The 27,787-nt window shown below is 46.7% G+C and overlaps 1 protein-coding gene across 4 annotated transcripts in view; it reads right to left on the bottom strand.

Moving 5' to 3' along the window:
• The window catches only part of PPP1R12B (protein phosphatase 1 regulatory subunit 12B), a 130,960-nt gene that overhangs the window by 34,522 nt on the left and 68,651 nt on the right, over positions 1-27,787 (bottom strand). For 3 of the 4 annotated variants that reach the window (XM_053963842.1, XM_053963843.1, XM_053963844.1), the window contains 5 exons: positions 18,034-18,124; positions 16,894-17,046; positions 16,009-16,192; positions 15,355-15,467; positions 14,047-14,091 (listed from right to left, as the gene is read on the bottom strand). In XM_053963842.1, the coding sequence (XP_053819817.1) occupies positions 14,047-14,091; positions 15,355-15,467; positions 16,009-16,192; positions 16,894-17,046; positions 18,034-18,124 (586 nt within the window). Of the gene's footprint in view, positions 1-10,734; positions 10,845-14,046; positions 14,092-15,354; positions 15,468-16,008; positions 16,193-16,893; positions 17,047-18,033; positions 18,125-27,787 lie in introns of those variants that run through there. The other variant, XM_053963845.1, reaches the window with a different exon arrangement.

Below are 27,787 nucleotides of genomic sequence, written 5' to 3'. Positions count from 1 at the left end.
AGCTGTGGTCTTGGCTATGATCACTCTTCATACACCTTCACCCAAAAATTGGTCAGGTTCTTCCCCCAGAGGGTGTTGGGCACTGCCCAGGCTTCCCAGGGCATTGTCCCAGCTCCAAGGCTGCCAGAGCTCCAGGAGTGTTTGGACGATGCTCTCAGGGATGCACAGGGTGGGATTGTTGGGGTGTTTGTGCAGGGCCAGGAGTTGGACTGGATGGGCCTTGTGGGTCCCTTCAAGCTCAGCAGATTCTGCTACTTCCTTTTCCATTCAGATGTCTGTCCTCTCCCTTCCTTTGGTGATGATGCCTGTGTTTGTACTACATTTTAAAAATTAGTTAGGCAGGAGAACTCATATGCACGAAAATGACGTATCAGAAATAGGATGAAACCCTGAGCTGAATATTTGAGCCTTTTTATCTGTGTTGAAAACATTCACCTACAGGACATGATGCTGGTAAAACAAATGTCAGCAGCGCTGCAGCATTCCAACCTGCAGCAGACAAAAATGGGAAACAAATTTGGGAGTTAAAGCCAGAGCTGCAGTGATGCCCAGGGGTCATGCAAGCTCACGGCACATTCCCTGAGTGCAGAGGAGGAGAAGCCCTCTCGGGACACCAGAATTCTAATACAACTTGAAGAATGAGAGTAGTTGGTATTTTTGGAACAAATTATGCCAAAACTATCTCCTGAAAGTCCTAGCTGTCATTTTTCACACCAGGTTTACCACGTACCTCACTGAATTCCTTCCCATCCAGCTGAGTTCTTTCATCTGCAGCCAAACCTCCTCTATCTCCCACTGCAGGCACATCCCAGGGAGCACAGTGGTGTCTCCAGCTACACAGGGCTCAGCTGGGGCAGAAAACACAAACTGGGCCCACACAGCACCAGGACATTCTCAGCACTGTGACCTTCCCCCAGGGCCTCCCTGCCTACATCTGCTAAATTAATCACAGCCAGGGACCGCCCCAGCACACAACCCTGAGATCACTGAGCGGGTCTCAGGTCTCAGAGAAGGTCTCTGGCACCATCTCGTCCTTGGCCAAGCAGGGCTCCTCAGGTACCGCTGGGCACTCCTAGGGACCATTCCCAACAGGCACCTTGGACACTGATCTGGAGGATGGGAGGATTCAGTCACACGATGAGCCTTCCTTCCCAGCTGGCCTCAGGGCTAGCAACAGGTTAAGATGGCACTGTGGTACTGAACCTTTGAGGATGGGTTGTCAACAGTGGCACAGCCCCTGCTGCGACCCCCTCCTGTGCTGGGCCAAGTGATGCAAGAACATGGGGCAAGAACATGTAATTCACAGCTACCTGTGAATTACAACTCAACTGGAGGAGGAGAACAGGGAGAGGCAGGCAGCAGGCTTCATGTTTTCCTTTGAACCTGTCACAGAATCACTGAGGCTGGAAAAGATCTTTAAGGTTGCGTCCAACTATTCCCCAGCCACTGCCACATTTACCACTAAACCATGTCCCCAAGTGCCACATCCACACATATTTTGAACATTTCCAGGAATGCTGATTCTACCACTGCCCTTGGCAGTCTGTGGCAGGGCTTGCCCTTCAGGGAAGAAATCTTCCCCAATGTCCAACCTGAACCTCCTCTGGCACAACTCGATGCCATTCCCTCTCCTCCTGTTCCCTGGGAGCACAGCCTGACCCCTAGCTGCCTGCCCCTCCTGTCAGGGAGTTGTGCAGAGCTAGAAGGTTCCCCTGAGCCTCCTTTTCTCCAGGCTGAGCCCCCCCAGCCTATCACTGAGCCCACTTTGCTCACTTTTCTTTGAGAAGCAGAGAATGTCCTGCTCCTCCATAATCGCTTCATGCCACTCCAGACACTTCTGATACCTGCTGGCACCTCCTTCTACAGAGTTCAGCTGTTTGCTCTTCAAGTAAAGAAATCTCCCCAATCCTCCCCTTCTGGGTTTCCCACTGCAGGAGCAGAATGTGCTGTTTGTCTGTTGAGTCATGTGCTGGTCCAGGGAATCACTGAAATCTGTAATTTTATGCAGTACCTAAATCAACTGTAAAACTGTACTTATTCTCATGACATTTCTCTGGAGAAATGGAACAAAATAATCTGGCAGTTCTTTCCAAGAGTCAGGCTACAAAGTCATTACACATCCAGAAAATAGTGTTTCTAGATATAAAGCAGTTCTGTAAAATATCCAGAAAAAAAAGAGAACCTTGAAATGGTTTGGGTTGGAAAGGACTTTAAAGATCATCTTGTTCTAAGCCCTGACATGGTCAGGGTCACCTTCCACCAGATTGCTCCAGCCTGGCCTTGAACACTTCCAGGGATGAGGCAGCCACAGCTTCTCTGGGCAACCTGTGCCAGAAACTCAGTTTAAACATAAAAAACCAATTTACCATCGAACTACCCTCATGTGTTCTAGAGAACGGAGTCAGAATTAGATTTCCCACTGCTTTTATGTCACTGGACTGGCCCACAAAGCTGAAATCCATAGCGCCACAATCCTGCATCTCCCCCTTGCAACAGTGTTTATATTGTGGGCAAAGTTTAATAATCCTGGGATTGGCATCACCACGGGATGTCCTGTATTGGTGCTCACTTCAGCCCAAAATAACAGCCATTCTTTGTGCACCCCTAATGGTACCTCTGCTTCGGTCCTGGGGCAGGACCTTCCTCACCTTACACTTGTCTCCTACTACATCCAGATCACACCAAGAGCTGTAACCTGCAAAGGACAAGCCCGAGGGTGGCTCCAGCAGCCAGGAACAGTTTAACACACAGGGTTTAACACACAGGGCTCCACAGGCAGAGAAAGGGTAACACCCAGGGGGCCATTGCACCAGGGAACCAGTCACTGCTTTCTCCACATGGGATCTTGCAGTAAAATGTCTCTAGACTATCCTATCCCAAAACACGGGGAAAGGAGTTCACCTGGAAAGAAAAGGCTGAGTCTTGTTAAGCCTCCTGCTCCCACCTCTTTATTCGCTGCACCCATCGCATTCTGTGCAAAGAAATTCTGCTTGTTCTGGAGAGAAACTGCTCATTCTGGTGCATAATGAGTGAATTTGGAATTGGCAGCACAGTCACTTGTCCCAGGGGACGTGACCAAAAGCCAATCTTCAAAAGTGATCATAGAACCCAAAAATCCCAGTGTTGTTAAGTCTGAAAAATATCACAAGTCCTGTCACCTATTCTGTGTTTTGGGTGGTGTTTGTGTTTTTTTCCTGACAAGGATTTTCTGCTTTGGTTATGAAGATGCTTATGGAACAGAAGGACTGGACTCCAGTTCAGGGCTTGGTGGCACTGGTTGGTTGGTTGTTTTTTGTGTTTAATTGGTCTTTTTCAACCTAAAAAATGTAGTAATTCAGCTCCACTCTTACCCTCTGCATTGCTTATTAACAGTCATGTTCTCATGACACTAGGTAACCTGAGCAGGTAATTTTGACCAAGTATGTCTTTGTACAGTGAGAGAACTAAAACTGGCTTAAAAATACAGATTTTTATTCCTGGGGTACAGTCATAGGCAGCTGAGGAGCTGCTGGATTACAGAAATTAGTGTGCTATACAGCAAATATAGCCAAGGAACTGTGTGTATAGAGCAGCCAAGGAACTGTCTGTAAATATCTGTATAAACACACATGTATGAATTTCTTTAGCAGTAACAAGGCCAACACCTATTACCTTTAAAAGAAGTTACTAGTAATCTAGTCTACAGTTTGTACTTCTGGGCTTTTGATTTAGCTTATTTAATGGAACTTTGTATCTCAAGATTTAATAATTCAAATTGTTAATATTATTATTATTAGTACTGCTACTTCTGTACAGCAACTGTACATGATATATAAACTCTACTGCAAATAAATGACTTCTAAATCAACCTCAAGCTTTACCAGGGTCAAATAGAGCTTGCAGGGTTTATTTAGCACTGCAGAAGGCAGTCAGGGTTATGCTGGGCTGCAGGAGTGGAGCAAAGCAACATGGTCAGGCAGTAGCTGCTCTGTAAATGGGATGTGCAGGCTCTGCTGGAGTTTTCCATACATGGAATCTGGATCGGAGGAGGGAACACTTCCATCTGCAGAGCACAGGCCAGGATTCCCAGGAGCAGATCTGCTGGGGTGCCACGTAGATAGGGAGTAGAAGGAAAGGGTCTTTCTCTCCTCCCAGACATACACAGCAGCTGAGAGTCTATAATTGCGACTATAGCATCATTCTTCTCCCACTTTTTATTCCCATCTCAAAATTTATCACAAAAAAGCTGGAAGTATCATGCATTAGGCATACCAGGATTAGCACTGAGCAGCACATGCAGATCATTTAGTGGAGGCTGAGAATAGCACATTTTAAATATAAAATTTCAGAGTTATTTTCTTTTTCATTTCTTATAAATAGAGGTAATAAAAAGCAAGGGTGAGGACAGTTCAAAAAGCAGCATTCTCAGCAGGGAAACATCATTTTAGCACCTGCAAGTGCCCAATTTTGCATGTAGAAGATCTTTCCAGCAGTTCTGTGGAGCAAAGTTGAGTTTTTGGAAGAAAAGGTAAGGTGTCTCAGACACTCAAATCCAACACGTACTGCAGGATGAGAAGCTGGGCTGTTCACTGACCCCTCTGGGGACATCCCTAACTTCAGAGGGGGAGAACTGGATCTAAAGTAAAGGCTGCAGAGAGAAAGATAGTTTCACTGTCTTGAGTTCACCATCATTTGAAGATAAAGCTCAGGATAAGCCCAGTAAACCAATCTACATCTGCACTTCTACAGCAAGGGCACAGGGAACCTGAGACAGGGCCTGGAGGGGGCAGACAAACCCACAGCTCGACGGTATCAAAGGCAGAAATGCTTGAGAGAGCCCACAGATGTTCACCTTCCCTCTCTGAATGTGCTATCAAACTGTATTTCATGGAATCACAGAATATCCTGAGTCAGAAGTGACCCACAGGGATCATCCAGTCCAACCCCAGTCCTGCACAGACACCCCAAATCCCACCATGGGCATCCCTGGCAGCGCTGTCCAAACACTCCTGGAGCTCTGGCAGCCTCGGGGCCGTGCCCATTCCCTGGGGAGCCTGGGCAGTGCCAGCACCCTCTGGGGAAGAGCCTTTCCTGACATCCAGCTTAAATCTCCCCTGACACAAGCTGATGGTGAGAGGTTACAGAAATGGGTGGCCACAGTGGCAATAACCAGAAACAACAAACCACCACAAAGGGCTCCTGTTGAAGGGGACAGATGTGGCAGCTTTGCAAAATATAAATGTCTCAAAGATCACAGACAGGATTCCATTCAGGCTGTAAATGTAGCCATGGGCACAACCCCTGAGGCAACCCCAGTACTGCCTTTTGTCATGTCATAATCCTGGCCAGGTCTGTACACCAGAGATTGGTCTGGTGGCTATGGAGGGGTTGCTTCATGTCCACCCAAAACCTGGCTCTTTTCTGAACTCAGTACCATGCTTTGTTCAAAAAAAGCATCACAATAAAATCACAGAATCACAGGATCAAGGATTGCTGGAAAAACCTTTGAGCCCAACTGTTCCCCCATCACTGCCATGTTTACCACTAAACCATGTCCCAGGTGCTACACCCACTTGTTTTTTGAACACTCCCAGGGCAGCTGTGCAGCTGTGCCAGGGCCTGACCACCTCTTCAAGGAAGAAACTTTTCCTAATAACCAACCTGAACTTCCCCTGTCTCAACTTGAGGCCATTCCCTCTTGTCCTGTTCTCTGGGAGCAGAGCCCAACTCCCCCAGGCTGCCCCCACATGTCAGGGAGTTGTGCAGAGCCAGAAGGTTCCTCCGAGTCTCCTTTTCTCCAGGCTGAGCCTCTCCAGCACCCTGAGCTGCTCCTCATCAGAACTGTGCTCCAGACTCTTCTCCAGCTCTGCTGCCCCTCTCTGGACAGGCTTCAGCAAATCCAGAGAGATGCTTTGCTCCGTCCACTCACAAGTCCAGTTTGAGCATTGCTCATGCAAAAAATCAATTGATTTCATCCAGTTCCAACCATTAAAGGATAAAGTAGTGCTGGAACACAGTATTTTCCAGGGGAAGCTGTCTGGCAGTTGCACTCAGCAAGTGTTTCCTGACAGGTTCCCTCTCCCCACCCAGGTTTCTTACAAGGAAGAATGCAACACAATTTGCAGCTATGAACAGGCCATGCCAGAGAAGCTGAGAAAGCAAACAGCAGTACAAGAACCAGATGGAAACAGCTATTTCAAGCTAAGGGACTTTCCAAAATATGATGTAGAGAAATAAAAATCTCAGGGCTCTCACAATAGTCATGATGCATTCTGCTCTTTATCTACATTGATCAGATTCTCTGTACCCAGCACAGCCACTCCATGGCTGTAAAACCTGTCTGTCAGCTCAGCTGTGGAAGTGAATGGCTGTCACACAACAATATTCCAGTGCCACTGGCCAGGCAAATCTGTAGCTTCAACACATTGTCATCTAACTGTGCTTCAAGCCTATTTCTGACCATCCCTAAGCAGCAGCACGTTGTGGTGCAGAAGGTTATGTCCACTGCCAAGGATGAAATCTAACATGAATGAAAAGTCAACCTATGTGGTACAACAGCCACTCAAACCCACCCACAACAGTGCCCAGCACTGGGTACCTAGCAGGTACCTACTATAGAATCACAAATGGCCTGGGAAAGCTTAAAGCTCATCCTGTTCCACTCCCTGCCGTGGGCAGGGACACCCCCACTATCCCAGGTTGCTCCAAGCTCTGTCCAGCCTGGCCTTGGACACTTCCAGGGATCCAGGGGCAGCCACAGCTTCTCTGGGCAACCTGTGCCAGGGCCTCCCCACCCTCACAGATGAGAATTTCTTCCAAATACCTGATCTAAACCTCTCCTCTGACAGTGGGAAGCTGTTTCACCTTGTCCTGTCACTACATGCTCTTGTAAAAAGTCTTTGTCCATCTTTCTTATAGGTTCCCTATAATGAGGAATGAGGTGTAAATTAACTAGAGCAGGTGGGAAATTCCTGCCAGGAGGAGTTTTGCAGTTTAAGGATTCAACATCTTGACATACCAAACAATGAAGCAGCTTATGCCACATAATGTCACTTTTGATAGGGGAAGTCCATGTCCAAGAGCAGAAAACTAACAATGACTTTCCAAACATGAGGCTTTTTCTGAAGAGAGGCATGTGGGAGGATATAAACTCCCAACAAAAAGTGACCTTTTAGAGACACAAGGGACAAACCACATCACCACACATATCATAGCAACATACCATTTTTCCTACAGTGGTTGTTTCCAAATGATACATTATTGCCAGAGAATTTGACTCCAATTTTCCAAACAAATTTAGATTACTCCTAAGTGCTCTGCTAGCCACGAGGCAATACAGCTTCTGCTTTTTGTTCCTTCTGGACATGTCTGGGAGATAAATAATTTACCACATGAATGTGTAATGGCACCAGCCTGCACAGGATGGCAGGAGGTGAGGAAAATCAGCTTCTGGCTGTGCCAGAGAGAAGCATCCATAGAATACTGGATGGTTAGTGTTGGAAGGGACCTTAAAGCTCATCTCATTTCAACCCCTGCCATGGGCAGGGACACCTTCCACTAGCCCAGGTTGCTCCAAGCCCTGTCCAGCCTGGCCTTGGACACTTCCAGGGATCCAGGGACAGCCACAGCTTCTCTGGGTACCCTGTGCCAGGGCCTCCCCACCCTCACAGGGAACAATTCCTTCCCAATATCTGATCTAACCCTGCCCTCTGCCAGTGGGAAGCCATTCCCCCTTGTCCTGTCATGCCACGCCTTGTCCCAAGTCCCTCTCCAGCTCTCCCGGAGCCCCTTTAGGCCCTGGAAGGTCTCTGAGCTCTCCCTGATGCCTTTTTTTCCCCAGGTGAACACCCCCAGCTCTCCCAGACTGGCCCCAGAGCAGAGGGGCTCCAGCCTTCAGAGGAGATCCAGGGGCTCCTCTGGACTCATTCCAGCAGTTCCACATCCTTGCTCTGCTGGGACCCCAGAGCTGGATGCAGATTCTCACACTGGGAAGAAAGGGCACACAGCAGGGCCTGAGCATGGCACATCCCAATTCCATGTGCTGCAGCCCCCTCCCACTGCCCCCAATCCCTTTCTCCAAGGCAGACACCTGTGTCACCATGACACAGCCCACCCAGGTATCTACTGCTGTAGGCAGGAATTTTAATTCAGCAGATCAGATTTTTTAGAGGATGACTTCACTCACATCAGGAGAGACATCCTTCCCCAGCCCACTGGATGACTGACACTGAGGTATGATCACCAGCTCCCAGAGGGGCCCAGAACCTGCTCCAAGCAGTTTAGCAGTCAGAGATGTTTGTCCTTTCCATAGTTTTGAACATGTCATGATTTTGACAGTTTCCCACAAAAAGTGATGGGATGCTCTGTTACATGTATAAGCAAACCATACATTGTTAACCTTTAGAAAGTAAAAAATTACAATCATAAATAGACATAAAACAATAGTGAGGTTTATTCTGTCTCTGGGATATGGTCCAGGAGCAATGCTGCTCCTCAGGCCGGTGGGTCTGGGCTAACATTCACCCTGGAGTGAGCACTCCATTTCCTGGAGTGGCTGTGCTGTGTCCATACAGCACTGGAGAGCAGCACACACGTGTCATGGACCCTGCTGCCACGCTGTCCATCACACTGCTGCTCCCAGCTCCTTCTGGGAAGAAAGCAGCAGAATCCCAAGACCCTGTGCAATAGCTGCCATGAGTGCAAAGGAAAAGGAGCCTGGGGTGAACTGGGATCATCTGAACTGACTGCACAGGCCTCCCAGCAATGCCATCAGCAGCCAAGAGAGCTGTGGGTGGCTGCTGCAGGGCAAACCATGGCTGCAGGGGAATGACTTGCCAACAACTGAGAAAGATCAGTCACCTCAGACTGCACCACAAGCCTGACAGCAATCTACTAAACAAGATGCTACAGCATAAAGTTACCTTAAATAGTTATGAGTTTGTGACCTTGGGAATCACTCCTGGAGGACTGGCTGTTTTGCTTCATCTTCCCAGGACTCAGAGATTGGATTTTAACTGGTTTTGTGTTACTCATCCCCATCCCCATCACTGCTTCACATTACACCTTCCTAATTCAGCAACTTGGTGAGTTAGAGGAATTCACCTGAAGGCATTTAGCTGTAACCCTGTAGTCACATAACCCACTTGGGTCACTTGGCTTTAGGCACAAACAATATGTTTTCCCAGAGCTGTAAACTGGTGCTCAGAGCCAGGCTGAGGAGTGAAGTGCTGTACCAACAAGGAGATCAGCCACCCAGGCTGATGCCCTTCTCCACATACTGAGGTTAAGAAAAAACAACACAAGCACATCAGGCTGGAGAACTCACAGGGCAAATCCTCTGTGCAGATGTGAAGCATTTTTGTAGGAATATTTGCAGAATGAAGTTTAATTTATCTGCTGTTTGCCCCCTCCACTTCCCAGAGAACCCAGGGCACTCCAAACATGATGAGGACACTTTTCACCACATTCAAGCTCTATGGCAAAGCCTCAGCTCATGCTCCTTCCTGCAGCACTTTGCTGCTATTTCATATTGCTATACATATTAAAGATCTTTCCTTGCAGCATACAAAGCCCATTAGAGCAATTTGTTTATAAACAGGACTAAACAGAGCCAATCTCTCCCAGCCTTATGCTACTCAGAATTAAATGCTCTCTAATTTAACTACATGATGCAAGTGACGCATGGTGCCATCTACGTGCCCTTGGACAGGAGCCAGATGGTTTCCTTCCCACATCACACCACATCTCTTCTAGAAATAAACATTCAAGGGTAAAACCAGGGGAAAATACTCATATCCTTAATCGCCAGAAGGGACCCCGGGCCAGTGGCAATGAAGCACAGGATGAGCAGCACCATACAGCACTGTCTGGATTGAAAGGATTTTGGTTTCTTATCAGCTGGCCACAAGTTCACCTATTTTGTTCCTTTTACTGGTCAACTTTCCCTTGTATCCCAGCAAAACAGCTCAGCTCTTGCAGACATACCTTACCATATTAGGCAATGTGAGCCCTGAAAGTGGAGGACTCTGAGCCTTCCTTGGCTTCCAAACACAGTCCACAGGCACAGGGCTGGCCGCACAACACCGGGAAAGGGGCAGCAACGACTGGGGACTCCCAGGGCTCCCAGTACACCCAGTCTGGCTACAACAGGACATTCACAAAGCACTCAACAAAAGCTATTCCTGATTTTCTAGTTATTCATCACATCCATCTTTCACAAAAAGGCAAACAGCATGGTGACAAAGGCTGAAGCCTCTGTGGAAGGATAAAGTGGCACTAAAAGCAAAAATATAGGTGAAAAATAGGACACACCAAAATCAGGACTCCCAGGTCATAGCTCTGAATCAGCAATAACATTAAGACATTAAGTTTGTATAACGAATTTTCCAGTTCATTGGTCCTCCCATAGAACTTGTGGAATTAAGCTTAGAAATTCAGCCCTTCTAAGACAGATTTAATTTATATTGGTATCCAGTTGCATCTGGTGATTTCATGGTAACTGTACAAGTAGGCAGAACACTTATTTACAAACCAGACTGAGCCTGGTTCATTCCATAAATCAACGTGTAGGGAGACAGGAATGGAGCCTATTTAATCCACTTACTGCAATTGTAATTCACAATCAAACGTTTCAGTGCTATTCCTCCATAAAACTTAATTCCATTAGTGTGTCTGGAGTTTATACTGGGCTATACAGACTGTCCTAAAGGTAGTTCATGACAACAGACATTTTGTTTGATACTTTTACTGCTCAGAAATTGTTATTTTATGAACATAACACTCAGTGTCTTCTTGTGACTTTAAAGTTTTCCTTTGACAAACTCTCCTGTGAGTGAGGCACATCTGTAATGCTCCAGCAGAGAGAACTGCAAGGAGAAACAATTCTTTAAATGATTATAAACATTTTCTACTTGTTCTCTATGCTCTGTCATTTAAAATATACTTTTCTTCCAAATTTGTTCCTAATTGTTCCTGCAGTGCAATAGCAATGGCAGAAGTTTCCCAGAGAAGCTGTGGCTGCCCTTGGATCCCTGGAAGTGTCCAAGGCCAGGTTGAATTGGGCTTGGAGCAACCTGGGATAGTGGGGGTGTCCCTGCCCATGGCAGGGAGTGGGACTGGATGGGCTTTAAGGTCCCTTCCAACCCAAACCAGTCTGTAATAGATTCTATTATTTTAAGTCAGGACCAAGTCAAAGCCAGCAGAGTCAGGGATAAAGAAAACCTGCCCTGAAATGGAACACTGGGACATTCTCTTTAGTCTTCATCATCATCCTCCCACTGCATCCCAGACTAGCCCACTGATCCCTACCCACACTGACTCTGCTGCATTTGTCCTCACAGGCCTCACCAAGACTGGAATTCCCACTGATATTCTGCAGTCAGTGGCTTTAGGGAACAGGGAAGGTTTCCCAGCTCCAGCCTCCCTCCAGCTCAGTCTGGGTATAACACGAGTTTTCAGACTCCCAGTTTTTATTTTCTGAGAAACAGGGACAAGACTGTGGCCAAGCGTCTCCCCCACCTCTGTTTTGAGCTCAGGTCTCCCCAGACCACACAAAAACTTCTTCCTTTGCAGCTCCTTCCCACTGGAATCATGGAAAAACTTCTCCTAAAGCTGCTTCCCCAGAGGCTTTTTCCAGCTGAAGTCCTTGTACCCTTGAACATTTATTCCACAATAAAACTTTGTCTGCTCTTCCAACTTTCCACAGTGCATTCAGGCAGTCTGCGTCCCAAGGAGGGAGCTGGGGTGGGAGCAGAACACATGGAGGACACTGACACATCCCACTATGAGATCTCTTAGTTGCCTAAACCTCAGCCAAAGTGTCTGGGCTGGTTTCCCACTCTGGTGCTCATGAGCTCAGCCAAATAATTCATCCACTTCTGAGAATTAGAACAACATGTATTTGCTCCTTTTTTTTCTTCCCAAAACTGCTTTTACCTTTCCTGTGCTAGTCCCCAGCACTGCAGAGCTTGGAGGAGGGATTTCAAGTGAGTTTTTTTTTTTGGCTTCCATGAGAATCATCCTGATATCAGCCAAGATATAAACACTGAAGGGAAAATGTAACCGTTCCCACAAATCAGATTCTTTGGGGTTCTGCTACTAAAACGGGACACTCCAGACTGTTCAAGTTCACAACTTGGTGACATTTGGCACCTGCCATTCTAGAACTATAGTTACTGAAGAATTCATGATTATTAACTGTACTTTCTTATTGGCACTAGAACTGAAAACAGAGCTGTTCCATGATTCCTGCCAAAGTGATGGCCAGTTAGGACAGAAATCTCTGATTTGGATCTCAAATAAACCAGGGAAGACTAACCAAGTGACATGATGCTGGAGGCATGCATTCAAGAAAATAAACTGGGAACAGGATAAAAACAAGAGGACTGGGAAAAATGGGAAAAGCAGCTCTAGCAGAAGGGAAGGAGAGTGTAACCCAGGTCTAAGGTACGTTGGGTGCATAAGAAACCATGGTAGTGGTGTCCTGAAGCACCTGCACAAAGGGGATGATGGAACTGAAGGGAAGTTGCTCTGCTTTTAGATGGATCCCACAAGACAATCACGTGAAGTGTTAGACAAAAGGAATCCTTACTGTTAATTTGGGCAAAACCAGCATTATTAATTGTAAAAGACTGGGTGACTTTGAATTTTTGGGTAGCTGGTTTCTCCCAAAGTGCAGCTTGTCCATTTACATGAGCAGCGAGGACTGTGCTCAATAAAATCTTCAGCAATTTTAAACTAGACTCCAGGAAGCCTCCAAACCTGCAGCCTCAGCTACTCTTTTGTCTTAATTTAGGTAATCTGGGACAACTTCCCAGAAGAACAAGACATTCCCAGCAAGTCCCAAACATGCCTGCTGGAAACAAGGTGTCCCTATTATGATTATTACTTTTACACATTACAAAACTCCCCTCCTTCAGTCTTGCTGTGAGGTAGCAGAAATGTCAAAACAATTTTAATGACAATAAATGGCCGAATTTTTGCTGCAGGGTTCAGTGAAGATTTCAGGAAGCTCTGCACTGTGATGAGCAGAAACTCCTGTGGGAAGAGCTGGCCTCCTTGAAGCAGGTGATGCTTCTGTGAGCAGGAATATCTCACATTTCAAGTGGAGTAAAGTGCAAAGTAAGCATTGGGAAAGTAACGGCTGGCATGGAAAGATAAGCACATGCTAAACACCATCCCAGCACCACGTGAGTCTCTGGCCCCAGCAAGGCTCACCATGACTTTGCTGCATTCTGACTGAATATTGCAAGACAGAGTCTGAAGAGTGTTATTGCCAATTTTCAGCAAAGAAACAGTTAATTCCAACTAAATGATGCTTCAATCACTCTACTGCATTGCAAAGTATAGGGAAAGACTACCCCAGGTTCAGCAAAAATGAAACATCCCAAAGCAGGCTGACCCCTATGCAACTTTACATTTGCTATTTCTCCCAGGTCTTCCACATTGCACTTTAATAGCTTGGAAATGTATTTAGCTTTGACATTGTCAGAGTCAGTCATGTTGTCAGGCTCAAATGTGTTTCAGACAAAGACAAACAAAACCAAAGGAAACCAAGGCAATTTGGAAAGACTCAGTAATTATTATAAAATGAAAGAAAGGGCCTCAAAGGATGAGACTATTGCAAGAACAGGGGAACACTGAACAACCTCTGACGTGCTGCTTGCAAAGACCATTTCCCACAAGAAAACAAATCTGTAAGACAGGAGAGCAGATTTCAGAAATACAAAACATCCTGTCCAAAATAGCAACAATTCCAAGATCCAAGGTCATACCTTCCCCAGGACACCTGGGGTCCCACTGCCCCGGCACTGCAGCCCCACCGCTGCATTTCCTCCAGGCTCCACAACTCCTGTGCAGCTCTCCAGGAGCCAACACTGAACTCAGGCCACTCTGCAGATATACCTTATCTTTCAGAAGAGAAATCATAAGGAATTCACTGCTTGGAACTACCTCCCTGTTCGTGCTCCTGAGCAAAGCCTGAACTCTTCTGCAGATAAGAGTATAGAACACTCTGCCACCAACATGAAGAGTGACACATCCATGATTCAGATACATGGTCTCACTTACCCGAGTTTCCTTCACTTCTTCGTTTCCATCAACTTCATCTTCATCCTAGGAAGAAAGGCAAAAAATATAATTAGACAGCTCTGGAGACAACAAAACTTTAGCCCAAGAAGATAATGTATTGTTTATAGAATCATAGAATCATTAAGGTTGGAAAAGACCTCCAAGACCAACAAGTCCAACCTTTGACCGAACACACCGCGTCAACTCCACCACAGCACAAAGTGCCACGTCTATCTGTGCTTTGAACCCAAGCAGGAATGGTGACTCCACCACTGCTCTGGGCAGCCTGTGCCAGTCCCTAACCACCCTTTCAGTGAAAAAATTATTTGATGCTAATGTTAGGAAAACATCTGTCAAAAGAAATGCCTGTCCAAATGCTTTTGGCTAATTATCAGATCAGGTTTGGTGTCCTAATAACCGTTTAGAAGATCTTGGTATTGAGGACAGAATTACTCTCTTGAGATGGCTCCTGCCATTCCAGTGCTTCTGAGGAGTTGGGATGAAGTCCCTAATACACTGGGGGAAAAAAACTTGGAAAAACTGCACATCTGAAATACTGTCATAATACTGACTTCCGAAAGTACCTCCAGTTCAGTTAGACTCCAGGTGGAAAGACTCATCATCCAGGTATATTGCACTTGCATAGCCTCTCTAAGCCACTGCCCTTTGTAACTGCTCCAGGATTTCATGGAGCAAATGAACTACCATGGCATCCCAGCTGACTCTGGACTCAACTCATTAACGATAATTTCCTAATTCACCTGAAAAAGGTGATCTATTTTCCTAGCTGAGGCTCTAACCAAAGTTTGGAGGGTTGGATTCCTTCCCTCAGACTGAAGAAATCCTCTGAAAGCAGGACTAAGAGAAATGACCATGACACAGACAGGCCTTCTGCACTTATGCTCTGAATGTTCCCTGGTGCTGGGAGGGGACCCAGACACGAGGTTTCTTCCTATTGTCTTTCTTTCAGGGGGCCTAAAGAGCAGACAAATTTGGGCTTGAAGAAATTTGAAAATACTTCAGGTGGCTTGTGACCTCCTTCCAAAGGAATCAGACTTTGAATCTCTCCTCTCCCATGTGGGCCCTTTCCCAGTCCTGCAAGGTTCCCATGGCTCAGGAACAGGCGCTCAGAGCCTGCTGCTCAGTCTGACATAGGCCAAACAGGGATGTGAGGCCTTTGGATATGCCAGTCTAAAAAAGAGCTGGAGAGGGAAGAACTAAGGAGAAATCAGAGGACTGGGAAGAAAATCATGAAGCTTGGAATCAGAAGAAAATTCACCCTGGAGTTTCTAAGGAACTCAAACTTACATCTTGTGTTGAGAAGATGATGCCAGTGCCTCTCCGTCTCTCTTTTGGCCGTCGTCGCTCTCGGATCGACTGTTTGTTCAGGGATCTGTCATCTGAATCCTGATCTTCACACTCTGGCCAAGCAAAGAAAGACTGCTTTGGTCTCAGTGATTTACATCTGTGCTTCTGCTAAGGTTCTGGGGTTCTTTTCAAGCTGATCAAGGTCATCTTGCCTTGTGTTATATTACAAAGGAGTTAATAAACCAAATGAAATGGAATCTCAGTGTCTTACTACAGCTGGATACTCACACTCCTTCCCTCATCAGAGCCAGGGAGGTTACCCCAGCTGCCAGCTCTCACCAAGTCAATCTTGACTTATTCCTGTTGTGAGGACAAACTGTACTGGGGGAACCTCTTTCTGCAGCTCTAATAGCTAAATGCTCCATGATCACTGTCTCATTTATTCATCCAAAAGGGGAAATATCCTTTTATCCCTCTGTTAAAAGCAATAGGAATTTGTTTAACTTCATTTAAACAAATAACATTTGTTTTGTGACATGACAGCTTCCCTCAGAGTAACAAGTAAACGTGTTCTCTCCATCTGTACACACTGGAAGTTCTAAACCACAAGAAAATCCTTGAGTTTTGTCTGTTCCTCACTCTCCTGGTACATACCATTTTTCTCCATCTCTGTGCCTGCTGCTCTGAAATCTGCTGGATTCACGGAGTCCAGCCCTAGATATTTATTTGTTCGAGTCAGGTAGGAGCTTGTATAGAGCAGAGGTGCTGCTGTGGAAGGAGACACAGGTGTCGTGGGTTTGTCGGGCTGTGCTGGGCCCCTCAATCGCCGATAGACGGTCTGCAAACAAAGAGCCATGACAGAAAAATAGTACAGTGAAAAGGAAGTACCAGATTTTAGATTTCAGGGAATGCAGTAATTTTTCAGAGTGCAATGTTTTCTTCAATGCTGCTGGAAGTGAGCACCTGAACTTGCCAGATCAGGTGCATTCTATCAGATAAGGATGGATGTTAAAGTCATTGCATAGCTACAGTGTAAAAGCACCCTCCACAGCTGGGAGATCTGGGACCAATCCCTTTGTCCCTACAGCTCATGGCAGGAGACGTAAGTTATCTAATAGAAAGATATGATTTAGAGTGAAAAAAACAGAGGTGGTGGCAGGGGCAGAAAACTGGTCTCTCCAGTTTTCCATTACACATGGAACATCCGTTGAAAAACGTGAACACAAAGCCTCTGCCTAGACTGCACAGCAGGATGGATCCAGGCCACATTTCTATCATTAGTCTTCTCATTACACTTTCTGGGATTTACACCATTTTATTTTCTGGCAAGAGACAGAAAGGTGAAATTCCCAGAGGAGAGCAAAGGCAGAGCTAAGCTCCAGCACCTCCACATCCACCTCCCTTGTGCTGAAGTGCTGCTCCTCAGTCAGCAGTGCCTCTTTCCAGCTAGTCTGTCCCCCTCAGAATAAAAAGCTAACCCCCAAAGAATTTCTCCTGATGTCAGCTCTCAGGCAAGGGGTACTGAGGCAGAAGGATCACCTCGTCGTCCGCGCTCCGTCCCCACCGCGCGCGGCTCTCCGGCCGGTCACCGCTGTCCTCGGCTCGGTCGCCCTGCGGCTCCTGCGCCTGGCGCTCCGCCCGCGACCGGCTGAACGTGCGCTCGGCCTCCTGCAGGTCCGTCAGGGTCACTCCCTGCAGGGAGACATCAGCCTTCCATTTATGCACAGAATACAGAACCCCACAATGGTTTGGCTTGGAAGGGACCTTAAAGCTCATCTCATCTCACCCCCACCAAGGGCAGGGACACCTTCCACTAGCCCAGGTTGCTCCAAGCCCTGTCCAGTCTGGCCTGGACACTTCCAGAGATGCAGGGACAGCCACAGCTGCTCTGAGCAACCTGTGCCAGGGCCTCACCACCCTCAAAGCCAAGAATTCCTTCCCAATATCCCATCTAACCCTGCCCCCTGGCAATGGGAAGCTATTCCCCCTTGTCCTGTCCCTCCAGGTCCTTGTTCAAAGTCCCTCTCCAGCTCTATTGGAGCCCCTTTAGGCACTGTAAAGGGCTCTAAAGTCTCCTTGGAGATTTCTGCAGCCTGAAATTACATTTTCAGTCTTCCAGGTCAGTTTAAAATGCCACAGACTCACATCTGGTCAGGCTCATGTTTCATCCTTATGGTAAGAAAAAGGGAAGAATTCTGTTGCCTTTACTGTATTTCTTAGCCTTTTGACATAATCACTGACTCAAGGCAACCCAAATATATGTGATCACACTACAAACTAAGAGGCAGGCACATTGCAGAAAGCAAAGCTTGGAAATCTAACTCAAGTATGTCTATGGGAGGGTTTTGTAATAACTGCTTGAAGGAAATTTTGCCAGAACCTCTCCAAAACAGTATGAGTGCAGGCAAGTCCCTCATCCTAAGAAATAATGTAAGAGAAAAGAAAATCCTGCCTCTTTACAGAATCATGGAATGGTTTGGATTAGAAGGGACCTTAAAGCTCATCTCATTCCACCCACTGCCACAGGCAGGGATGGCCCCCACTATCCCAGGTTGCTCCAAGCCCTGTCCAATCTGGCCTTGGACACTTCCAGGGATGGGACAGTCATAGCTTTTCTGGGCAACCAATTAACCAGCTCTCTTCATCCTACACATGAATGTGAACATTTCCATTCTTTACCTGGGTAGACCTGCGAGTCTGCCGGGCCTGTCTGGATCGTGCCTTCCTCAGTGATTCTGCTTCCTCATCCCGCACCGGAGTCAGATATGACCTGGAAAAAAAGAAGGTGCAGAAGAGATTAAAGTAAAAGCAGATGATCTGCCTTCCTGTTTCTGTAGATTCTTGAGCTATTATTCTCTTTCTCATGGACAAAAATTAGTTTTAGCTCCATTTGCTATTGCTGTTTCTTTGGGACAACTTCCCCATGAGCACGCAATACACACATGTTCACAGCACCTTCTCCCCAGAGCCTCTCAATAAACCCTTTAGTGCTGGACATGTTCTGTTTAAAAGGTGCACATATTCTCTAGATTATTTGCTCCATTCCAAATCATTGCATCATTAGGAAAAGAACCCCACTCCTCATAAATGCCCTCTCACTCAGATAAAATCTCAGAACAGAAATCCTGCACTGGTGCATCCCTCAGACCCTCCTTCCTCTCATTATAGTCACGATCATATTCCTGCAATCTGCTGCCTTCATCAATATGAAAACCATCACGCCAGGAGCTGCTGAACTGCAGGCATCACAGAAACACATGCCTTGGAAAGAGCCATGGAAATAAAGAAATGACCTTCACACTCAGTGTAAACCAAGCTCCTTAACACTGAAACACCCACAGTTAAACACAGACCTGGGCACAACTAGATTTCATCAAAGCTGGGAGAATTCGAAAGAATTATTCACATGAAAATACATAAACTACAGCCTCTGCCCTGGCATTCACTGGGAGGAACTGGTGAGGAATTGAGCAGTGCTCTGAGTCAAGGAGTGCACAGCAGTAAATTATTTCCATGCTGGAGGAGGAGCGGCTTCAGTCTTACGAACAGTTAATTAAACTTTACTCTTTAGCCTGGTTAATATGGAATCATTATTCACACCGTCCCACTGTACAGGGATGAGGGTGCTGGACTGCTCTTTGCAGGTCTATCACTGCCAGGTTAACATCTGGTTAACAAAGGTCTGGATGTGTTCAAAGGGCAGTGAGCTAAGTGAGGGATGAAGGTGAGTACACTTACTTTGTCCTCAGACTTTTCCTGGTTTTACTCCACCACCTTCATGGGAAAGGTAATGGGCTGAAAAGGATTTGCATCTGATCCACTATGTTAAGACATTTATAAGAAAGTTCACTAACCTGCTGCACTGTGACAAAACCGCAGAGAATCCAGAAATTTGGATCATTCTACAATAATCTGCCATGGTGGGTTTTATCCACCCTCAGGACCTGTGTTCAGTGCTGGTTCAGCTGTGCAGCAAAAGCAGCCTGGCCTCCAGGGAGGAATCCCCTTTACGGGGGTTTCTTGGCTTGTGGGAGGTACAGTCACCTCCCAGCTCCTCAGGTATTGTGGGGCTCATGTGAGAGCCTTCTCACCTGAAACTGGTGCAAGGATTTGATGTGATATATAATGCACTGAACATCCCTGATCTCCAGAGGCCAAGAAAAGTGCAAAGGATTGAGTCTGTGCCAGGATGCTGCACTGGAGACTCCTGGAGGGGCAGGCACTGATCTCTGCTCTCTGTGACCAGGCACAGGATCCAAAGGAATGACATGAAGCTGTGTCAGGGGAGGGTCAGGCTGGATATTGTGAAAAAGGTTCTTCCCACAGAGGGTGCTGGGCACTGCCCAGGCTCCCCAGGGAATGGGTATGGCCCCGAGGCTGCCAGAGCTGCACGAGTGTTTGGACAATGGTCTCAGGGACAAAGTGGGATTGTTGGGGTGTCTGTGTACGGCCAGGGGTTGGCCTCAATGATCCCTGAGATCCTTTCCCACTCAGGAGATTCCATGATTCTTTGAACTGTGCTCTGGGAGCTGCCTGCAATGGAGATGAGGGCTTGCAGAGCTGCACTCCCAGGATGTGATTTATTACCTTCACGAGGAGCCTCCAGCACAACCCATGTGCATGCACTGCAGAGGAGCTCATTTCTTCCCATTGATTATCCAGACAGACACATGAGCTGTGATGGATATGCCAACAGGGAAGTGCCTACACTTCAGAGGGATGACTGTCTCTCAAGAATCTGCTGTTTCATGAACAAAAAAAGCTGCTGTTTGATGAGTGAAAGCTGTGCAACTCCTAATTTTGCAGAGCAGGAGCTCTCCTGCTCTCTCTGCTGCAGTGTGTGCACTGTCCAGGTTATGGCACATTAAGGAAACAATAAGCATTTTCTGCAGCTTTTGACACAAGCAGAATCACTGCTGTTTGCCCAGCAGTCAGAAGCAATAAGCCACCTACAGGAAGAAGGCATTTGCAAAATATACTGCAAATGAAGTTCAGAGCAGTAGTAAAAAAATATAAATCCCTGAAATATATAAACCATGTAAATCTGTAACTCAGTACAGCAGGCAGTTTGCTGCAATGGTTTTGAATCATGGAATTTTAATCAGTGGAATTTACTCTGCAATGAGGACGCAGGTATGTAGGAGCTACAGGTATATACAGAGAGGACAAAACAGGTTTTCAAATGATTTCCAGGAAAGGTTTGGCAAATCTGTGGGGAGCAGGTGAGCCCCGGGTGTGGGGAGGGGCTCTGCAGCAGGGGCAGCCCAGGCCCTTGCAGGAGGCTGCAGGATTTCCTTGGTGCAGTTCAGCCACAGCTTTGCTTTGGGTATGGCAAGAGAAAAACTATTTTGGTTCTTTTACCCCATCATCCTGCCAGGCCTTTTTCCCTCTGCTCCCCCAGAATTTATATAAAAATACAGATATCTTACAGCATCATTAGCCATTCTGGGAGTCCAGCCTGTAAGAGGGACTTGATCTTCAGCTGAGCACATCCTGCAGGTCAGCATGGCTCAGCCTGGGCCACAGCCGCAATCATTCGCCAAATTTTGGGTTCTTTCCATTTACACAATTCATCACTTTCTGGAGCTCACCCAAAGCCACTTACAGCATGAAATAACTGAATTTTCTGAGGCAAGTCAGCAGAGCCACTGCACAGTGACAGAGCTGGTTTCTGCAAGGGAGCAGCCACAGGCTGTTCCAGGTGCCCAAGGAGGGGCGGTGCTGTCAGTACCTGTAACTGCACACAGCAGCCTGGCAATGCAGGCCCAGGTGTGCCCTGCCTGGGACCCTGCGTGCTTTGCTGTTTAATTTTTGGGGAAGGCAGAGAAAAGACAGATTTTACAATGTGTTGCTTTGCTTACAAACTGAATTTTGAGAGACCTGAGTGTGCTAAATGGGCTGGAAGAGAGAGAGAGAACAAATGCACAGGAAGGAGATGGCGAGTCGGATGCAGCTCAGGGCTGGGCTGGGCTGGATGGCACAGGCAGAGCAGCACACTGCTCTCCAAAGCAGGAACACTGCAGAGCACAGCAGGCTGCAGGGCACAAGCACCAAATGGGGTGTGAGGCAGCCTCTGAACAATCCACAGAGTTTTTAATTATGTTTTAAAGGAACATGCTTCTGCCTCAAGTGCAGAGCCTGTGTCACTCTCTTAATTCAAGCAAACATTTCAGGGTCCAAGCAGATCTTCAAAGGAAAGGCCCTATGGGCACTGTTTCCTTGCAATAAACTCTCTCTGAGAAATACTTGCAGTAAGACCAGCCATCACACCAAGCTCAAGGCACGTATAAAGCAGAACACATTTTTACCAAAGTTTTGGCTTTAAGTTCAAGGAGAAGAATAGAAATTGTTCAAGATGTGCATGTGAGGGTCAGCAAAAGCACTGCAGAGGTTTGCAGCTCCCACAGACAGAGAAAAGTGTCTCCTGCTGCCCTGAGAAAGCTACAGGTTTCTGGTTTGTGTATTAGCTAGGAAAAAACCTGGTAACTGACTGATGAACCTGGCTCCCACTTAATCCTGCCTATTTTCAAGGAAACACCTATTTTCATCTGTCAGCTCTTTCATCAAGGATAGTGTAAATCTCAAATGGATCCAAACTACTCATCACCACATCAAGGCAAAAGGAGCTACAATACAATACTAATAAAAGGGGAGATTCAACCCAGGAAATAGGAAGGCTGGATATACAGGCTAGTAAACCAGGAATACAGGAGCAAATCTGTATGTTAGAGAATGCTGGCCAGAGGGAAAGAAAATATTGTGAGGAGAAACCCCTCCTAAGTCAAGGGTGAATGATGCTGAGAAGAGAGTTACAATGCTCTGTGTTGGTTGGTGCAGAGGTAACAAGAACAAAAGATTAACTTCTCCAAGAAACATACAGTCTTCTGATAATCCTTTTACGACACTGGTATCCATCCTGCCATCCTGAGCTCCTTCAGGCACTCAGAGCTTTAAATGTTTCTGGCAAATACCACTCACCACCATGGAGTTCTTTGGCAGAATATCACCAAGTCCCAGAGGGAACAGCAAGAATGTGCAAAACTTGGAGTTTTACATCACCTACATGTGGCAGAGCAGCTGTGGCTGCCCCATCCCTGGAAGTGTTCAAGGCCAGGCTGGATGAGGCTTGGAGCAACCTGGGATAGTGGAAGGTATCCCTGCCCATACCAGGGGATGGAATCAGATGAGCTGTAAGTTCCCTTCCAACCCAAATCTTTCTGGTATTCTGTGAACACCTAGCAAGAAATTTGGAAGCTAAACATCCACCAAGTTCTACAGCTGCTCTTTTCTCAGAATTTCTTCAAGGAATTTTGTTCTGCTGTCAGGACTGAAAATTGAGATACACCCCCAACACGAGCTGCATTGGGCCATGACAGGTTCCCTCCATCCCTGTCAGGTCCCACTTCGATAAATCCAGGTCCTGCAGCCAGAACAGTAAGAACATGCACTGCACACACAGTAACTGGTTCATCATCACAGCTGTCCCCAGTCTCTGGAAACGAGACTCTGCTGGTCGTGAACTGGAGCTGGGCTTGATGGGGCTCTTCTGGAGGAAAGCTCTACCTAGGCCCTCTCCAAATCTTCTCATCTCTTTCTAGCTTAGAAGTGACTCTGAACTACACTCACTAGAGTAGAACCAACAGTGACAGTTTTCTTGGAAGCCAGGACAGATTTTGGCTCTTCCAAATCCAGGTAACACAGGTCAGGGGAGCCAGGCACAGGTTTGGCTCCCTGTGCACAAGGAGGTGTGTTCACCACATGGAAAGCTATGTGGCTACTCAGACTTAAAATGTTTGAAATTTCTCTTAAGAAGAGCACAGTATCCCTATTCCAAACACTGCAGTGATTTAAAAAAGTCTTTGTCACACATACATCTATTTCTCAGGCATACACACACATATATATATGTTTAAATATACACGAATGTATATTAAAAACTCACATGCACTGTGTAAAAAGGAAGATTAAAGAAAAAAGGTCAGCAAAAGCCTCAAGTACAGATACTGTTCCCCTGGAAACAACTGGAAAAGTACAGCATCCCAGCAATGCATTCCTACAAACTGGAGAGCTGCCATTAGCAAATAACTATCCGTAAGCTGGACGAGGGAGAAGCAAGTGCAAGTTCTGCAGGCAACAATGCTGACAGCAGTTCCCAAAATACAATTCCTTAAGTTAGAAAATGAACCATGTCCCCAGCAGCAAGTAAATCACTGGCAGCTACATGGAAACAGTCAGAAAAAGAAACTTTTCTGCTCTCTTATCCAAGCAACAGGTTTTGGTTCTTCCCTGAATTTATCCCTGTGCTGACATGTTCTGCCCATCAGACCACTGCAACTGGAAATAGTCATTAGAGAAACTCTGAGACAGGCAGGAGAGAAGGATAACACATCAGATTGTGAGTGCTGGAGCTCAGAATGAGGGGGGAGGCAGTCTGACAATGCTGAGTTATTTAATAAGCTGAAGGATAACAAGATCATAGTCCTAAAGCCTTTCACAGCTGACTCAAAAAGGCTTGGCTGAGAATTCCCCATTTTCAGGCTTTTGCTGCTGGGAGCTGTCGTATTTCAATCTGGACAAAGAATTCTCAGCTCCTGCAAGTTTCAGCATCTGAATTCCAGCCCTTTGGTTACAGGCTGATTAGCAGGTTCACTAGCAGCAGATTAACCTCTTTATTTTCCATAGCTCTGCTTTGCTCAACATGTTCAGGTGCTGATCTTTGCCACTTGTTACTCAGAACAACCAGCTCCCTTTGTACCTGCAGAACTCTTCTTTCCATGGGACGTTTACAATGGGGTGAGGTTACACGTATGACAGCTGAGGCTACAAGAACACTTCCCATCAGGGAGTTCTGGACAATTTTGATCCCTTCCCATGCCCTGTCCCTGGAAGTGTTCAAGGCCAGTTTGGATGGAGCTTGAAGCCACCTGGTCTAGTGGAAGGCATCCCTGCCCCTGGCAGGGGTGGGACAAGATGAGCTGTAAGATCCTGACCAACCTCTCAGCCCAAACCAAAGCATTCCATGGTTCCATGTTCAGTTCTGTGTGTGCCCCTCAGACAGCACAGCTGCTCCTTCTGTGCTGTGTCCCCACAGCAGCTCCTTGTGCTTCCCTGGCAGCCTGGATGGCTCCAATACAAGATGAGGAGTGCTCAGGTTGCAGATCCAGCTGGGAACACAGCCCTGCAATCCCTCTGCCAGAGGAATAAAATACAGCATTGGTACTCCTGAGAGCTCACCAAGTTTGGGTCTGGGGGACTCAGCACATACATGAGAAGCCTTTAATGATCTGTGTAGTGCCTTCACATTAATTAATGTCACTCAGCATTATGGTGAAGAGTGAAAAGGCAACAAACATCACAGTGATCACATTCCCTAAACTGGCTGCAGTAACCGTTGCTGTGAACTCAGACCTTTAAACTTCTGCCAGAAGAGGAGAACACGTACTTTTCTAAAAACCAAAAGCAATCCAGGAATTCTTTCTGTTAGAGAAAAGCAGAGTGCTGCAACCCCAGAGCAGAGATAGCCAACAACACCTGAACTGACAGTATGACCCCGTCACTGACTGTGTCAGCTGTGACCATCACAAGTGCAAAGCTTACCAGGATGGAATATTTTGGAATTGTTTGTGTTCAGCACAGGACTTCAGGTGTCAATACACAGCACTGAGTGGGTTATCACCATGACAGGGAACAAGGTGCACTGTCTGCAGTTCCCAGGAGCTGCATCCTTACATTAAAAATCTGCTGCAGGAACTGAACAGGATGGAACTCGACTTCTTGCCACTGACAGAGGAAACCAATGTCCTGCCTCTGTCAGCATTCCTCTCACTTGCAACTGAACCAACACAATTTGACATTTTCAACAACTTTAAGCAGACCTGTTAGAGCTTTCCCAAAAGCTGGTTTGCAGTCTGAAACAGGAAATTTTACAGGGCAGAAAATCCCCGGGGAAACAAACAAACAAACAAACAAAAACTCGTCAAAACTCTGAGTAGAGTTTTTCAGTTGCCTTCTGCAACTAAAAAATAAAATCAAAACTTGATGGTGATCAAATTCAGCTGCTGAACCAAATAAGCCCGAGGAGCAATGTTCGCCTGCCAGTGCATCCCAGCAGCCTTCCACTGCCACCTTGTGGGAGCAGGAGATGCTTGAGCAGCTCCAAGGAACAAGATCACAGATCAGCCCCAGCTGAATTACACAAAATATCACTGAATATTAATAATGCATCAAATATTTCCATTTCCTACTGAGCTCACATTGCAATTTCTTAGCCAGTGGCTTTGGTTCAATTTCCAGTGTCCACTTTTCTCAAGTACAGAAAATTAAGTCTGCACAAAAGCTTTTCAAATAGAAATGCCAGGGAAGTTACCTGGCTTCTTTGGCTCCTCCAACTGTCACATCCCCAGGTCAATACCGTGGAGCACAGAATTTAATAGACTAGCTGATTTAGTGCTGAATTATCTCTCAGCTGTAGTGACACAGAGGATCTCTACAAGTATTTCAGGTACATCCTTGGCTTTAATAGCCATTTTGGGCACAGAGAAGTAGCTGAACTTACCAAAGTTAGTAAAGGCCAGCCCCTGAACATCCAGGCAGTGGCACTGGGATGGCACTGGAGCCAAAAGGTGCCATTATTGCTGTTAGACCGAGGGTGAAGCGCGTGCAGCCGGGCAGTGGTTCCCATTAGTAAGGCAAGAGGAATTGCACACACACTGGGCATGGACAGGGCTGGGGAAAAGGCAGTTTTACCTGCTGCTTGCTCCACGCTGCCAAGCTGCAGTTCTTTTACAATGCTTAGCTCAAGTGGTCCCTGCTTCCTTTCCTTGACCATTCCTGAAGGATCCTGCATGGATTCCTGCTTTTGTTAGCAGGCCAACCTACAGCCTGGGCTCCCCCGCCCAAAGCAAATGCCAAAATATCCACCCCCCTTCCCCTGAGGCCTGGGGGGATAAAGCCCTGCTGGCTGAGCATGCAGCACACACCTGCTCGCCGCCCCTACAGGAAACCGCACTGACCCCGGCCCACACCTCGACCTTACTGAAAATAAAAATGCAGCCTGATTTCTGATCCAGCAGGAGCAATCTCGCCTCTTCCCAACATGGACAATCCCATGGCCAGCAGAATTCCTGCCCTCCCACGTCATTTGCACCAGCAGCCTTTGAAAAAAGGGACAACTTTATCTGAAAGCGATTAAGTGCAGAGGCAGAGGCAGGGAAATGCTGTCACAGCAGGTGTTAGATGATCGTTCAGCTCTTCACAGGAGAGAGAAACCTCTTAACTTCTTGTTGTCCACTGTGTAGTGTGGACAGGAATCCTTCCCTTGCCTTGCAGCAGCTCCTTGCATGAGCATCCCACCGCTCTGCTTCCCCAGCGACCCTTCCCAGGAGATTACTCAGACCACTCAGCTTTACATCAGTCAGTGATAAGGATTATAGAGTCAAATGCTATTAAAAATATGGCAGCAGTGAGCTATTGCTCACAGCCCTTTCTGCCAGTTCCTCTCAAGCGACATTTAAATATTCCTTGAATGCAAATCTCATAGTTTAACTTTCACAGAGATCAGGGTCCTTTATTCCATTTGTCAGCTCATAAGGGTTAAGGGACATATCAGGTGATACATCCATGCTCTTCCTAGAGGAGACACACTCAGAATGTCCACAGGACAAGAACCATGAGGTAAAAGGACTTGCCAAAAATTCATCTAGCAGTACTGGTGAAGGGGGATTCAGTTAATAATATATGCTACTATAATTAGCAGCTGGATCCTTAGAATGAAAAATAAATTCCTCTTGGGAATGAAGCAGGAAACAGAAGTGTTTCTCAGTTACCTGGCATGTCAGTGAATTTCCTTCAGCTGAAAAGTATTTCTAAGGGAGACTTTAGAGGTCAAGAAAGCATGGGCTGAGCAGAGCCCTCAGCCCCAAAGCAACCAGAAAACAAGTCCATCTCACTCCTACTCTGGATTTGTCATGGAATCATGGAATGGTTTGGTTTGGAAGGGACCTTAAAGCTTATCTAGTTCCACCCCCTGCCATGGGCAGGGGCACCTTCCACTAGATGAGGTTGTTCCAAGCCCTGTCCAGCCTGGCCTTGGACACCTCCAGGGATTGTGCAGTTATGTGAGAAACTGGTCAGAATAAATTAAAAATTAAGGAGAGAGATGACTTTCCTGTCTCTAAGAGCATGTCTGATGGCAAGTGCTAGAACCATCCTGCTGTAACCTTCCTGAGGAACAGGAAGAACACAGACAATGGCAGAATTCAGTTGTATAAACACAATGGTGGGGGGGTAAAAAAAAAAAATCCTAATTCTTGGAAAACCAGGAGAGATTTCAAAATCAAGAGTCCTTTTAAACTGGCCACATAACTGAGAGCACAGACTTGCCTTTCAGAAGTTCTCAGGCAAAGCATGTCTCACCCCACGTGCCAGCTGTGGG

This window comes from Vidua chalybeata, chromosome 24 (genome assembly GCF_026979565.1).
Source record: "Vidua chalybeata isolate OUT-0048 chromosome 24, bVidCha1 merged haplotype, whole genome shotgun sequence".
NCBI classification, from domain to species: domain Eukaryota; kingdom Metazoa; phylum Chordata; class Aves; order Passeriformes; family Viduidae; genus Vidua; species Vidua chalybeata.
The sequence above is the reverse complement of the archived record's forward strand: the minus strand, read 5'-3'. Positions and strand labels throughout refer to the sequence as shown.